At 33.3% G+C, this 13,998-nt stretch overlaps 1 protein-coding gene across 7 annotated transcripts in view; it reads left to right on the top strand.

Annotated features, from left to right (window-relative positions):
- Positions 1-13,998, top strand: part of VPS13A (vacuolar protein sorting 13 homolog A) — a 231,748-nt gene that overhangs the window by 152,402 nt on the left and 65,348 nt on the right. For all 7 annotated transcript variants that reach the window (XR_011497472.1, XR_006525972.2, XM_014832544.3 and 4 more), the window contains 7 exons: positions 2,268-2,371; positions 5,930-6,212; positions 9,733-10,128; positions 10,398-10,502; positions 10,624-10,770; positions 11,771-11,899; positions 12,312-12,445. Coding sequence is in view for 5 of the 7 variants with exons in the window: in XM_014832544.3 (XP_014688030.2) it covers positions 2,268-2,371; positions 5,930-6,212; positions 9,733-10,128; positions 10,398-10,502; positions 10,624-10,770; positions 11,771-11,899; positions 12,312-12,445 (1,298 nt within the window). In the remaining 2 variants the exon portion in view is untranslated. The remainder of the gene's footprint in view (positions 1-2,267; positions 2,372-5,929; positions 6,213-9,732; positions 10,129-10,397; positions 10,503-10,623; positions 10,771-11,770; positions 11,900-12,311; positions 12,446-13,998) is intronic.

Below are 13,998 nucleotides of genomic sequence, written 5' to 3'. Positions count from 1 at the left end.
TACTAATTTTTAAAAAACCCTAAAACAAGTTACTACCAAAAGGATACAAACTGTAATAGAAATATAGCTAATATCAAAAAGAAGAATCATTACCAGTAATTATACTACTCTGATATGAGCAGTGGTAGGATTTTGTTGAATATACTTCTGTAATTTTTTATAGCACTGTTTTGTAAGATCTTTTTGTAGTATTTCATTAAAAAAATCAATATTTTGGTTTAGGTCTTTCTAGTATGTATATATCCTTTCATTTTAATTAGCGAACATGGTGAGAGAAAATTTTTACAGCTTTATTGAGGCAAAATTAATGTACAATAAACTGAATATATTTAAAGTTGATGAGTTTTGACACAAAAATATACCTATGAAACCTTCATCACAGTCAAGGTAAATAACATATTTATGGCCCCCAAAAGCTTCCTCTTTCCATACTTCCCCATTCCCAGACATCCACTGGTGTGTTCTTGTTGTACATTACTTATATAATATACAATTTTATGTAAATGGAGTGGAGTACAAAATGAAGTGTGACTTCTTTCACTCAGCATAATTTTGTATGTATCAGCTTTTATGTATTAATGTTACATGCAGTTACATGTTTAATAATGATATTGTTGAATAATAACAACAATAATAAATAATAGTATATCCATATTTACTATATGGATATACCACATTCCATTTTGAATGAATATTTGTATATGGTGTGAGGTAAGGGTTGAAGTTAATTTTTTTTCCATAGAGCTATTCAGTTGTTCCAGCCAAGATTATCCCTTTTCCATTGAGAATTGACCATATCTGTGTATGTTTATTTCTGAACTCTCTATTCTGTTTCATTGATCTATTTGTTTATCTTTATGCCAGTTACACACTGTCTTAGTTACTGCTTTATCCTGAGTCTTGAAATTAGGTAGTACAAGTTGTTGCACTTTGTTCTTTTTCAAAGTTGTTTTGGCTAAGTCCTTTCCATTTCCATTTAAATTTTTGACTCAAGTTTTCAATTTTTATTCAAAACTTTTGATAAAGTTGGCTTTTTTTTTAGATATTTCTGATTTTTCATTGCTAGTAGAAGTACGGTTGATTTTTATATTAACCTGTATTGTGCAGCCTTTCTGGATGGACTTACTAGTTCTAGTAGCTTTTTTATACATATCGGTATAATGTCTGCAAATAAAGACATTTTTACTTCTTCCTTTCCAATCTGGATGTGCATTATTTTATTTTTTCTTGCGTGTTGCACTGGCTAGAATCTGCAGTAAAATTTGAATAGAAATTGTGAAAGTGGATTTTTTGCCTTGTTCTCAATCTTAGAGGGAAAGTGTTCATTTCTTTTCCATTAAGTATGTTTTGTGTTGTAATATTTTTGTAGATGCCCTTTCTCAGGTGGAAAATGCTCCCTTCGGTTTCTAGTTTGCTGAGAGTTTTTGTTGGAAATGGATGTTGGATTTTGTCAAATGATTTTTTATGTTTATTGAGAAGTCTATTTTTTTTTAATTTGTTGATATGGTGAATTAACTGTTACATTTTTAATTGTTACTTTTAATTTTTTACTTTTAATTGTTACATTAAATAATGATTGATTGACTTTTAAATGTTAAATCAACCCACAACTAGTATATACAACTATGTCCTGGGTGGCTTTGGGGAGAAGAAGAAAGAAAAAAGACAAAGATTGGCAACAGATGTTAGCTCAAGGCCAAGCTTTTAAAAAAAAAATGTTAAATCAACTTTGCATTCCCAGGATAACTCTCACTTGGTCATGAAGTATTATTAACCTTTAATGTGTTATTGAAGTGATTTGCTAAAATCATGTTTAGAATTTTTCGTTTATGTTCATGAGAGTTATTGACTGATTATAGTGTTTCTGACCAGAATCTGCTGTTATTCTTATCTTTGCTTTTTTATGAAATATTTCAATTTTTTCTTTGTATGCTTTTAAGATTTTTTGATCTTTATCACTGGTTTTAAGAAGTTAGTTTGCAATGATTCTTAGTATAGTTTACTTCATGTTTCTTATACCTGTGTTTTAATAGCTTCTTGAATATGTGGATTTACAGTTTTCATCTTGTATATGTGGTCTGTTATTGACTGAAACATCCTTATGCAGAGCATAACTGCAATTGCATGTTTGTTTCTTTTCTAATTTATATGAACAAGGTAAATATTGCCTCATAGTTCCTTTGTTGTGATACTTAGATGGAATTTGTTTTAAATGTCTTTAGATTCTTAGGTTAATGGTATTAAATATTATTTATTTTCTTTCCCAGATTAGAAACCATTTTTCAATCCCAATTTCTGTTTATGGAAGGGACACTTTATTGGGAACGGCTTCACCTGGAAATGAATTCAACATACCATTAGCATTTTACCGGTGATTTTTTTTCTTTTTTTGTTTGCTCTAACGTCTCTTATAGAATTTTTTAGTTTCTAACTTGATGGAGATATCCATCTTTAAATTACTAAACTTTGATTAAACCTATCCTGTTAATATGTCATCTCATCTAGCTTATTTTAGTTTCAGAGGACTTTAGAAGGTTTTTTTCTTAAGAAATATCACTTAATTTAATGTATTTAATGTATACCATAAAAATTATTTGTGCTTTTACTAGTAAATACAATTATTACATGCTTGCAATATAGCCATCATAATCATAGTCATATATATTCATGATTTTTTTAAAAAAAGTCTAATTGAGCATGATTCTGGATTTACATACACTATTAGGAAGTGATTTTTACTTTTCAAAGGTTTTATAATAGAATTTTTTTGAAATTCCTTTAGAAATATAAAATATTTTATCTTTTTGTCTACATATTTGTTAATTGTTCAGAGATAGATTGTAATGGCAATAGAGATATATAGTCCGTCAATCTTAAATATTTAATTAAACTTGATTTAAAACTGTCTGGATTATAAAAGGGTTATTAAAATTGTAACATTACTTATGATTGGCTAGTCTCATAATTATGGGTTGCATAAGCATCATAGTTTGTGTAAGTACCATTTGAGAACACACACTAGACGTGGACACTTAGAACTATGCTCCAGAAAGATGGAGGCGAAATTACAAGCAGTGCTTAAATATTCCCTGCTGCTGTTCATTCCGACCTGTCCTAGGAGTTCTGGATTGGATCCCTAATGCTTGAAAGACCGTCTGTCATGTTTTAGGTACATATTTCAGATAGTAGACCTGCTCACCCCAATGAGTATTTTATTGCTTAGTTCACACTTGCTGAAGGAAAGAATTAAATTGTTATGAGAACAGCAACAAAATAGTTCTTTATAGTATTTGAACTTCTTCTAGAGAGGATTTTGGGTGAATTACAAGACTGGATTAAAGATAGCATGTAAAATATGTTTGAAAATTTCTGTGAAGAACTTTAAATCCATTTTGTACTTGGATAATAAATGTTAATGGCATTCTGCTTTATTTTAAAAAAATTATTGCCACATATTTTTTGTCTATGTCTATATAAGTGAAAAGTTAGGCTACTAGAGTCTCTTTACACTTTTTTGTTCAAGGCTAAATATTAATTTGTTACATGGAAGTTAATCTTAGTTAAAATAATTAGTGACTGACTAGCTTGGATTTCACATCAGATACTCTTCTAATTCAATGCTTAGACATAGGTACACTTAAGATATGAAGTCTTATATTAACAAATGGCTGTCTTTCCCTGTAGAATTTAAATATACTGATTCTTAATTAATTCATTAAATTCTTAAGTTTAATTTCATTTATCAGGTGTTTTGTTACATGCAGTGCACTACTATAGGATACCAAGATGAATTGGCATGGCTATTCCCCTTGAGAGATTGATATATTATCTAAATACAGAAAGTAGAAAACAAATGAATTGTAGAGAGTTACAGAAAGAGTTATAGTTGTGGAAAACAAAGAAGGGATTAATTATTCACTCCTGGGCGAGGTACATGAATTATAGGTAAAATATGGTAATATGGAGATTAGCGGAGAAGGACAATTTTAAGTGGAAGGAATTGCATGAACAGAGATAAGGAGGCATGAAAGCACAGGGTTTGTATAGGTCTATAGAAAATACTTGGAGTTTGGAGCATAATGTGCATGTTGAAAGATAAAATTTGAAAGATAGTTCAAGTTCACAGTGAAGTAGGTGTTCCCTCATTTTGTTGCCCCCATTTATGTAAATTTTATCTTCATCTTTAATATCATCTGTTTCTTCCTTCCTCCCTCAGAACATTTGGAGTTCTTAATCAAGACCATCACTCTATCAGCTTATCTCATTCAGAACATCTTGCCATTGATCATCTGTCTCTCATGTTTTTTCCACACTCATTTCTTAAACTTTCCTTTAACCTTTCGTATTTCTCTTATTCTAGTCTTTTCTTCAGGACAAAGGTTTTTGGAAAAATTATCACCTCTGCAAAACACTCTGCGGCCAGTCTAGAAAGAGTTAACCACACCCTCATGCCCTCAGTCTGCTGTGTTTTTTGGTGCCTATTGCAGTGCAGTAGTTATCTTTTAACATTACATTTCCTACCTTATTGGGATCTCTTTAAGGGTAAAGAATGACTGACTCATTTGTTCATTTCCAGTTTTACCTTCTTATTGGTAAATAATGGATCCAATAAATGTCTTGATAATCTGGATAAGTCTATTGGCATTAGTTTACAGAAAATTAAGTTTTTATTTTTAAATATTAGAAATAAGAATAGAAAAGAGAATAAAAATTACAGAGAGAATAGGCTAAATCTGATAACTGATTTGAGAGATAATTATGTCTGTGTGTGTGTCAGGGGAGATGGAAGAGTCTAATATTATTTCATAGTCCAGAGTGCCAGTAGCTGAAAGTTCCTGAAAAAGGACACACAGAGAAGTGGGTATGGAGGGTTCAGAGTTCACTTTAGCAAATTTAAGGCACCATGAGATATCATTACAAAAATATGTAGTAGATATTTAAAATTTTAGAACTAGAGCTTAGAAAAATCATCGAACTGGAGGTAGTTGTTCCAGACAGTTGTTCATCTGTAAGGGATAATAGTGTCATAATCGTAAGTGATTAGTTTTACAAATATAAAAGTATTTCTTAAGTGTTTATATTTGGACACAGCTTAAGTTTCAGAATTATTAAACCTGGGGACGGCCCCATGGCCAAGTGGTTAAGTTTGCCTGCTGTGCTTCAGCAGCCAAGGGTTTAGCCGGTTTGGACCCTGGTTGTGGACATGGCACCACTCATTAGGCCATGCTGAGGTGGCGTCCCACATGCCACACTTAGAAGGACCCACAACTAGAATACACAAATACACAACTATGTACTGAGGGGCTTTGGGAAGAAAAAGGAAAAATAAATAAATAAAAATTATTAAACCTAAGATATAATTGAAATGTAAACAAAGAATGCGATATTTAAGTATAAGGATTAATCATATGTGACACCCAATGGTTTTATCACTATCTTCAACTACTTCTGCAACTATGCTCAGTGTTGAGAGCTTACTTTGATTAACTTTGAAAAGCTGGTGATTAATTTTTCAAAGCAAATTTTTTTTAGTTCATCAACTCAGTTGCGACATTTACTTCCTATTAGGGCCACATATTGAAGAAAGCTGACTTTTTTAAGTTAAATGTACAAGTCACAGATAGTTGTATATGTTAGCTATGCATATATGATCTATATGATTATGTATTTTCTGTAAGAAACCAGTTATCTTGTAAACATACTTTTAAGACAGTAACTTTGTAAGAAAAATTTTCTTTTATAACCCAAATAACTTGATTAGTTTCCAGAAAGTTAAGATGAAAATATCTGTCTCTCTCTCTACCTATCTCTAAGAAGAATGTGAAAATATAAAAATTTATTACACTACTAAGGAGGAAGGTAATTTCATTTTTCTAAAGCTGTAATCATAATGTATTTTTTAAAACATATTGTTTAATCTTTTATACAGATCACTCCTTTTTCTGAAGCCAGAAGATGAGGACTATCAAATGTGTGAAGGAATTGACTTTGAAGAAATTATAAAAAATGATGGCACTTTTCTAAAGAAGAAATGTAGACCTAAAACCTCTTCCAAGAAACCATTTATCATTAATATTGTCCCAGAAAAAGATAATTTAACATCTCTGTCAGTATATTCAGAAGATGGTTGGGACTTACCATACATAATGCATCTGTGGCCGCCTGTCCTACTCCAAAATCTTCTTCCTTATAAGATTGCTTATTATGTAGAGGTATTCTGGAATTTTTTTAATGCCTTCCTGTCTTTGATCTCGTAGCTTTAGTTATTTAAAATTATGAACAATAGAACAGTGTTTTAACAGTCCTGGTGAGTAGTTAGTACAGATATTCTTCAAATGGAAAAGAAATGTTTCAATCATGTTGTATAAAAAGAGGATTTAAAAAATTTTTTTCCATTAATTTACCTTAAAATTCTGGCTACTGATTAAACACACAACTATGATATGCCATTCTAAAAATCATTTATGAAAGTATTATATATTTCTATTAGAAAATTCAGAAAATAGAGTTAATAAAAATTGCCTATAATCACATCATCTGAAGGTAGCACTTCAGATGAAGATATTGTTTCAGTTTTTGAATATATGTTTTTTAATCTTTTCATGTATGGGTTGTATGTCATATATTTAAAAGATATATACTAACTTTTGAAATAAGTATGAGAATTAGTATTAAATAATATTCAGGGGGCTAGCCCCATGATTTAGTGGTTAAGTTCACATGCTCCACTTCAGCAGCCCACGGTTCACAGGTTTGGATCCTGGGCGCGGACCTATGCACGACTCATTAAGCGATTCTGTGGCGGTGTCCCACATAGAAAATAGAGGAAGATTAGCACAGGAGTTAGTTCAGGGACAATCTTCCTCAAGCAAAAAGAGGAGGATTGGCAACAGATGTTAGCTCAGGGACAATCTTCCTCACACAGAAAAAAATAATGATAATATTCAAGTACTAGACTTAAATGGAAAAAAAAATCTACTTTATTTATTGCATTATTTTATATTATTTTTGTGGGAGTTCTCTAAAAGGATTTTGTGACCTATAAAGATGCTTTTTGTTTTAAATACTCTTTGTTTTAACGGATTACATCTGACTCCTTCCTTTTATTTTAACGGGAATCTGTCCATCTTAAGATTTTAAGTAAATATTCCATTTGCCATGCTTATCAAATATAAGGAAGTAGGTATTTATTATGGTCTATTGATTATTGGTTTTATTATAGTCTATTAATTATTAATTATTGGGATTTACTGTATGTTTACACTTTTCTGGTAATTTTTTGGGGGGAGGGAAAAATTTAATGTACTTTTGGTTTAAGAATATCTATTTTTCCATATGGTTGGCAGATAGAGTGGTTAAAAATTTATATTTCACTGTCAGAGTTGAGATTGAATCCTAGTTCTATCACTTACTAGCTTTATGTCTTTAGGAAAGTTATGTTGTCTTTTTAAATCATTTGTCCTAGTCTATAAAACAAGGATAGTATAAAACTTGCATGATTGGGATATGGGGAAAATCAAATTAGATATAATATGTAAAGGACTTAGCACAGTGCCTGACAGGCACGTGGTTGCCATTTACTTACCTCTCTAGCACCACCACCACTACCATTCTATTTTGTGGAATGTTAATTAACATGTCCAGTGTCAATAGCATGTTATTTTTGCTTTAAGTAATTCAAAATCTTAAGATGAAGAGATTCCTATAACAACAGGAAGGAACCAGGTTAGAGATGCCAGAAAAACTGGTGAGATAACCAGATGAACTATCCATCTACGTTCCATTCTCATAGAACTTCTACTTTGATGCTTTTAGGGATCACATTCTGTTTGCTAGTTTCCAAAGGATATGATTAATTTTTAGAATGGCAGTTTAGCTGTGGTATGGAGAAGGGGTCAGAGGGGACAAGAGCAGTTAGGGGACTCTTAAATTGAGAAGTCACGGTGACATGAACTAAGGTAATGGAAGTGTGGGTGGAGAGAAATGAACAGTTTTGAGAGATATATAAGGTGCGGTATAAACAGTGATTGGAAATGGGTGATGAGGGATTTTTGAAAATCAAAAATGAAAGTTAGGATTGCTTTTTTCAATTACCATAAATTTTCTCATACATTTTTCATCATTTTATAGTTTTTCCAAACTAAAATCACTAGTGGATAAGATTTTTTTTTTATGTTTTACTAATTGCAGTGTTTTATAATGTTTATTAGTTCCAACGGGAGTTTTGTATTATGTTATTTAATTTTATCCTTACAATAGTCCTTAGAAGGTGGATCATTTAAACCGTTTTACAAATTAACTCAAATAATTTTTAGACGTTTATACAGTTGGCACAGTTGGAACTTGAATATCAGTCTTCTCACTTGGTTTTTTTTTTTGTTTTTTTTTTTATTAAGATTATGATAGTTTACAACCTTGTGAAATTTCAGTTGTACATTATTGTTAGTCATGTTGTGGGTACACCACTTCACCCTTTGTGCCCTCCCCCCACCCCCCCCCTTCCGCTGGTAACCACCGATCAGTTCTCCTTGTCTATATGTTAACTTCCACCTATGAGTGGAGTCATATAGAGTTGGTCTTTCTCTGTCTGGCTTATTTCGCTTAACATAATACCCTCAAGGTCCATCCATGTTGATGCGAATGGGATGATTTTGTTCTTTTTTATGGCTGAGTAGTATTCCATTGTGTATATATACCATATCTTCCTTATCCACTCATCAGTTGCTGGGCACTTAGATTGGTTCCACGTCTTGGCTATTGTAAATAATGCTGCGATGAACATAGGGGTGCATGGGACTCTTGGAATTGCTGAGTTCAGGTTCTTAGGATAGATACCCAGTAGTGGGATGGCTGGGTCATAAGGTATGTCTATTTTTAACTTTTTGGGAAATCTCCATACTGTTTTCCATAGTGGCTGAACCAGTTTGCATTCCCACCAACAGTGTATGAGGGTTCCTTTTTCTCCACAACCTTTCCAACATTTGTCATGCTTGGTTTTGGATATTTTTGCCAATCTAACGGGTGTAAGGTGATAGCTTAGTATAGTTTTGATTTGCATTTCCCTGGTGATTAGTGATGATGAGCATCTTTTCATGTGTCTGTTGGCCATCCTTATATCTTCTTTGGAGAAATGTCTGTTCATGTCCTCTGTCCATTTTTTGATCGGGTTGTTTGCTTTTTTGTTGTTGAGCTGTGTGAGTTCTTTATATATTATGGAGATTAACCTTTTGTCGGATAAGTAGCTTGTAAATATTTTTTCCCAAATAGTGGGCTGTTTTTTTGTTTCAATCCTGTTTTCCCTTGCCTTGAAGAAACTCTTTAGTCTGATGAAGTCCCATTTGTTTATTCTTTCTATTGTTTCCCTCATCTGAGGACTTAGGTGTCCGAAAAGATTCTATTGAAAGTGATGTCAAAGAGTGTACTGCCTATATTCTATTCTAGAAGACCTACTGTTTCAGGCCTAATCTTTAGGTCTTTGATCCATTTTGAGTTTATTTTTGTGAATGGTGAAAAAGAATGGTCAATTTTTAATCTTTTACATGTGGCTGTCTAGTTTTCCCAGCACCATTTGTTAAAGAGACTTTCTTTTCTCCATTGTAGGCCCTCTCTTCTCACTTGTTTTGACGGAGGTATTTCAAAAGCATTTTGTATAGCGTTTGGAATCATTAAATAGAATTTTTTGGCATATTATTCTGGAACATTTAAAAATTTACTGCATTTTTTTTATTACAGGGGATTGAGCATAGAGTTTCTACTCTAAATGAAGGACATTCAGCCCAGATTTGTACTGTACAGTTGGATAAAGCAAAGCTACGTTTAAAATTACTTGACTATCTTAATCATGACTGGAAAAGTGAATATCATATAAAATCTAATCAACAAGATATTAGTTTCATCAATTTTACCTGTGTTACAGAATTAGAAAAGACTGATTTAGATATTGCTGTCCATGTGACTTATAATACTGGCCAGACAGTTGTGGCATTTCATAGTCCTTATTGGATGGTCAATAAAACTGGTCGAATGTTGCAGTATAAAGCAGATGGAATTCATCGAAAGCATCCACCTAATTATAAAAAGCCAGTTCTCTTTTCTTTTCAGCCAAAGCACTTTTTTAATAACAATAAGGTATGTAAGGTTTTTTTAACTTTCATTTTTCTTTAGCTGTTTATCACTTTTTTAGTTTTTAGAGTTTTGAAGAATAAAATATTATGAAACAGGTAGAAATAACATTTATTAAATATTTGAGGTTAAAAAGATTAGAATTTAGTATTGGGAAAGGTTTAGTGCATTAACAGTATAATGCTAGTTTATTCTCAAAAGCAAAAGCTTATCAATTTATGTAGAAAGGTTTAAAGGTACCTAAATTGTAATATATTTGAAATACTTTTTCCTAGGTTCAGCTTATGGTAACTGATAGTGAATTGTCAGATCAGTTTTCAATTGATACTGTTGGTAGTCATGGAGCTGTCAAATGTAAAGGCCTGAAAATGGAATATCAAGTGAGTTCCTTCTATGCTCATCAAGAAACTTTTATTAATCTGTGTCTATTGACTACTTAATTTTTATAAGGATGTTATGAGAATGTAACAGTTTTTCAAGTGTTAATATTTTTTTCCTTAGGTTGGTGTCACTATATACCTCAGCAGTTTTAACATTACCAGAATTGTGACATTTACCCCTTTTTATATGATTGAAAATAAAAGCAAATATCGGATATCAGTGGCTGAAGAGGGAAATGATAAATGGTTCTCTCTTGATGTAGAGCAGGTGGGTAGATGAATTTCAAAAATGTACCTCTTTAGATTTTCATTTTTCCTTGAAGGTAGGTACCTGAAATCACTATGTAATGTTTTAATTCCTCCCTCCCCTATTTTGTTTCAGTTCCAGGCTCTAGATATTTAGTTATTAAAAAACAGACTTTGCCATCTAAGAATGCATTGCTTGATAAGGAAAGTAGACATTTAACAATGAGTAACCACATGAGGTTAAATACAGCAGTAGAAGACTAGATAAGGTATAAATGCAGCAAAAAGAAGGAAATGATTTATTGTCTGGGAAGCTGTTAGGAACGCCTTTACAGTGTGGGTTAAAGCCAGTTATTTTAAGAAGGTGCTAGTGATTCAGGAGTAAAATTTTGATTCTATTCCATCTTCAGCTATTAGACCTCTGGATAAGAGCATTCTGAAAGACTGCCTGAGATTGATAGAATATTTTACTTTTGAATAAATTTTGTTGTAAATATGTTAGGATTGTAAGAGAAGCATTTGCTATTTTTATTCACTATACCTTCTTACTTTTAAACCATTCTTCTGGGATCATTCTTCTTGACGAACATCCTTTACAATTTCCTTCAGAGCAGATTTTGGAAGTAAAGACCATCAGTTTGTGTTTATCCCTACAACTTTTTATCACCATCTTTCTTTTATGATAATTTTTCTTGATAATCAATTCTATTTTTTATCAACATGTAGATTCTACTTCACTGTGTTCTGGCTTCCATTTTTGTTGAAAATTCTGCTGTGATTCTGTCATTTCTTTGGAGGTCATCTTTCTTTTCTCCTTACCTGCCTCATGGTCCTCTCCTGTCTTTGATGTTACACAGTCACCCTACTCTGTGTCTACACAGGATTCCTTTATATGTGCTTCTTGAGGTGCTTTACTGCTAGTGTTGGAAGAGATTTAAGTCTAAGTGTACTCTCATGGGTTTATTAAAATCATAAAGGTCTTTATGATACAGTCTTTTTTCAATATGTTACATATGTTTTAGTGTATCCCCTTTTGGCCTGAGGATGCTTCTAATAAACTTCTGATTCAAGTTGAAAGAAATGAAGGCCCTCCCAAAAAGATACATTTTAAGAAGCAAGAAAATTGTATTTTATTGCGTCTAGATAATAAGGTACGTGATTTGTGTGTGTGTGTGATTAGAGAAGCTAATATATACTTACTAATATTTTATTCTTTTGTATCAAAATTGTCTCTGATTTTTTTTTCCTTTCATCAGAAATGAACAAACATCTCTTTTTGTAAAGGGGAAAAGTACTAAAAGGAAACTGAGGCATAAAACAATTAAATTGTTATACAGAAAATTTGTCGGAGTACCTAGAATACTAGAATATACCACATCTGGAATTTGATCTATCTGTATCCAATAATTGAGATTCATGGTTTCCCAGACATGCAGTATAAAATCCTGAATTGCTTTCTAAGTCATCAAAAGAAAGTATTGTTAGGAATAGTTTTATTATTAAATGTTATTAGTATTCTTTGGAAAATGATCAAAGAGAATATTTCCTTTTCCTTTCTTCTAGCTTGGAGGTATTATAGCAGAAGTTAACTTGGCTGAGAATTCTACAGTTATTAAATTTTTGGATTATCATGATGGAGCAGCTACATTCCTGTTAATAAATCACACCAAGAATGACATTGTTCAGTACATGCAAAGGTAAGAAGATGATCACAAATACGATATTTCCTGATTTTAGCAGAGTCTAGGTGATGAGACATTGACTTTATGATGATTTCTTAAGAATATAAACACTGATAATGGCATTGTGGCTATGTAAAACAAGGTCCTCATTTTTTTTAAAAAAGTATACTGGGGCCAGCCCCACTGTTCAGTTTGCACATTCTGCTTCAGCAGCCCAGGGTTCACAGGTTTGAATCCTAGGTGCAGACCTACACATTGGTCATCAGGCCATGCTGTGGCAGCATCACACCTACAAAATAGAGGAAGATTGGCACAGAACTCCTCCTTGCGTATCAATTCTCTCATCTTCAAAGATGTTGAAAGAGAGGAAAGCCTGTTTTTTAGGATTATCTGTATTACAAAAATAATAAAGTGGTTGATTAAAACTGGCAAAAACGGAGTGACATCAGTGACATGGCAGAGTGAGCTCGCCCAGGACTCTCTCCCCTCCAAGTTACAACCAAAAGGAACAACTGAATTCCAACCAAAAGAATCCTAATAACACAGAGATCATCAGAGACCCACAGGAGCCAAATGACAGAGGGCGGAGAGGCTGCAGCCACCCTCGGAGGAGCTTGAACAGGGTAAGAGAGAACTTCGCTCCCTCCCCTGGAGACTGGGATCACTGCCGCGGGTGAGGGAAGGAGCAGGGGAGGGATCGTGTTTCTACGGCATCATGCAGGACTCCCAAAGACCTGTGCAGTGGAAGCCCTTTAACAATGGAAAGCTTTCTCATGGGGGCACCCCATCAAGCCAGGGCCCCAGGAAACCAGAGAGCGAGAGCTGATCAGAATCCAGGTCTGTGCACGAGAGAAAGTGCCCCTCCTCCCCCAATCCACGCTGCACACTGCTATTGCGGCTGAAGGCAGAGGGCTCAGAATATGGGGCTCTTGACCCCTATCTAGTGGGGACAGGCTCTAACTGCAACCGAATAACAGCATTATGTGCAAAAACTGCTCTTCTACCATCCAACAAATATAAAAGCTCCAGTCCAAAAGGAAAACAATAAAAACACAGAATTATGTCTTGAGGACTTGGAAATAGGTAAACTAAGTGAAAGTGAGTTCAGAATAGCTATCATCAAAATACTCAGTGAGGTAAAGGGAAATATAGAGAAACAAGTCAACAAGTTCTGCAGTTACTTCACAAAAGAGGTTGAAACTATAAAGAAGAATCAATCAGAAATACTAGAGAGGAAAAATACAATGGATCAGATAAAACAGAATACGGATTCCCTGAATGCCTGTGTAGACACCAGAGAGGAGCAAATTATCATAATCGAAGATTGACAGGTTGAATGCCTCCAGACAGAGGAATAAAGAGAACTAAGAATTAAAAAAACTGAAGAAGATCTCAGAGAAATAGCTGACTCAATGAGAAAATGCAACTTAACAATCATCGGAATTCCTGAGGGCGTGGAAAAGGAAAATGGAGCAGAAAGTGTGCTCAGTGACATAATAGCAGAGATCTTCCCAAAACTAGGGATTGAGCAAGAAGTGTGTGTGGAGGAAGCTTTCAGATCTCCTAGA

This window comes from Equus asinus, chromosome 23 (assembly GCF_041296235.1).
Source record: "Equus asinus isolate D_3611 breed Donkey chromosome 23, EquAss-T2T_v2, whole genome shotgun sequence".
Classification (NCBI taxonomy): Eukaryota; Metazoa; Chordata; class Mammalia; order Perissodactyla; family Equidae; genus Equus; species Equus asinus.
The sequence above is the reverse complement of the archived record's forward strand: the minus strand, read 5'-3'. Positions and strand labels throughout refer to the sequence as shown.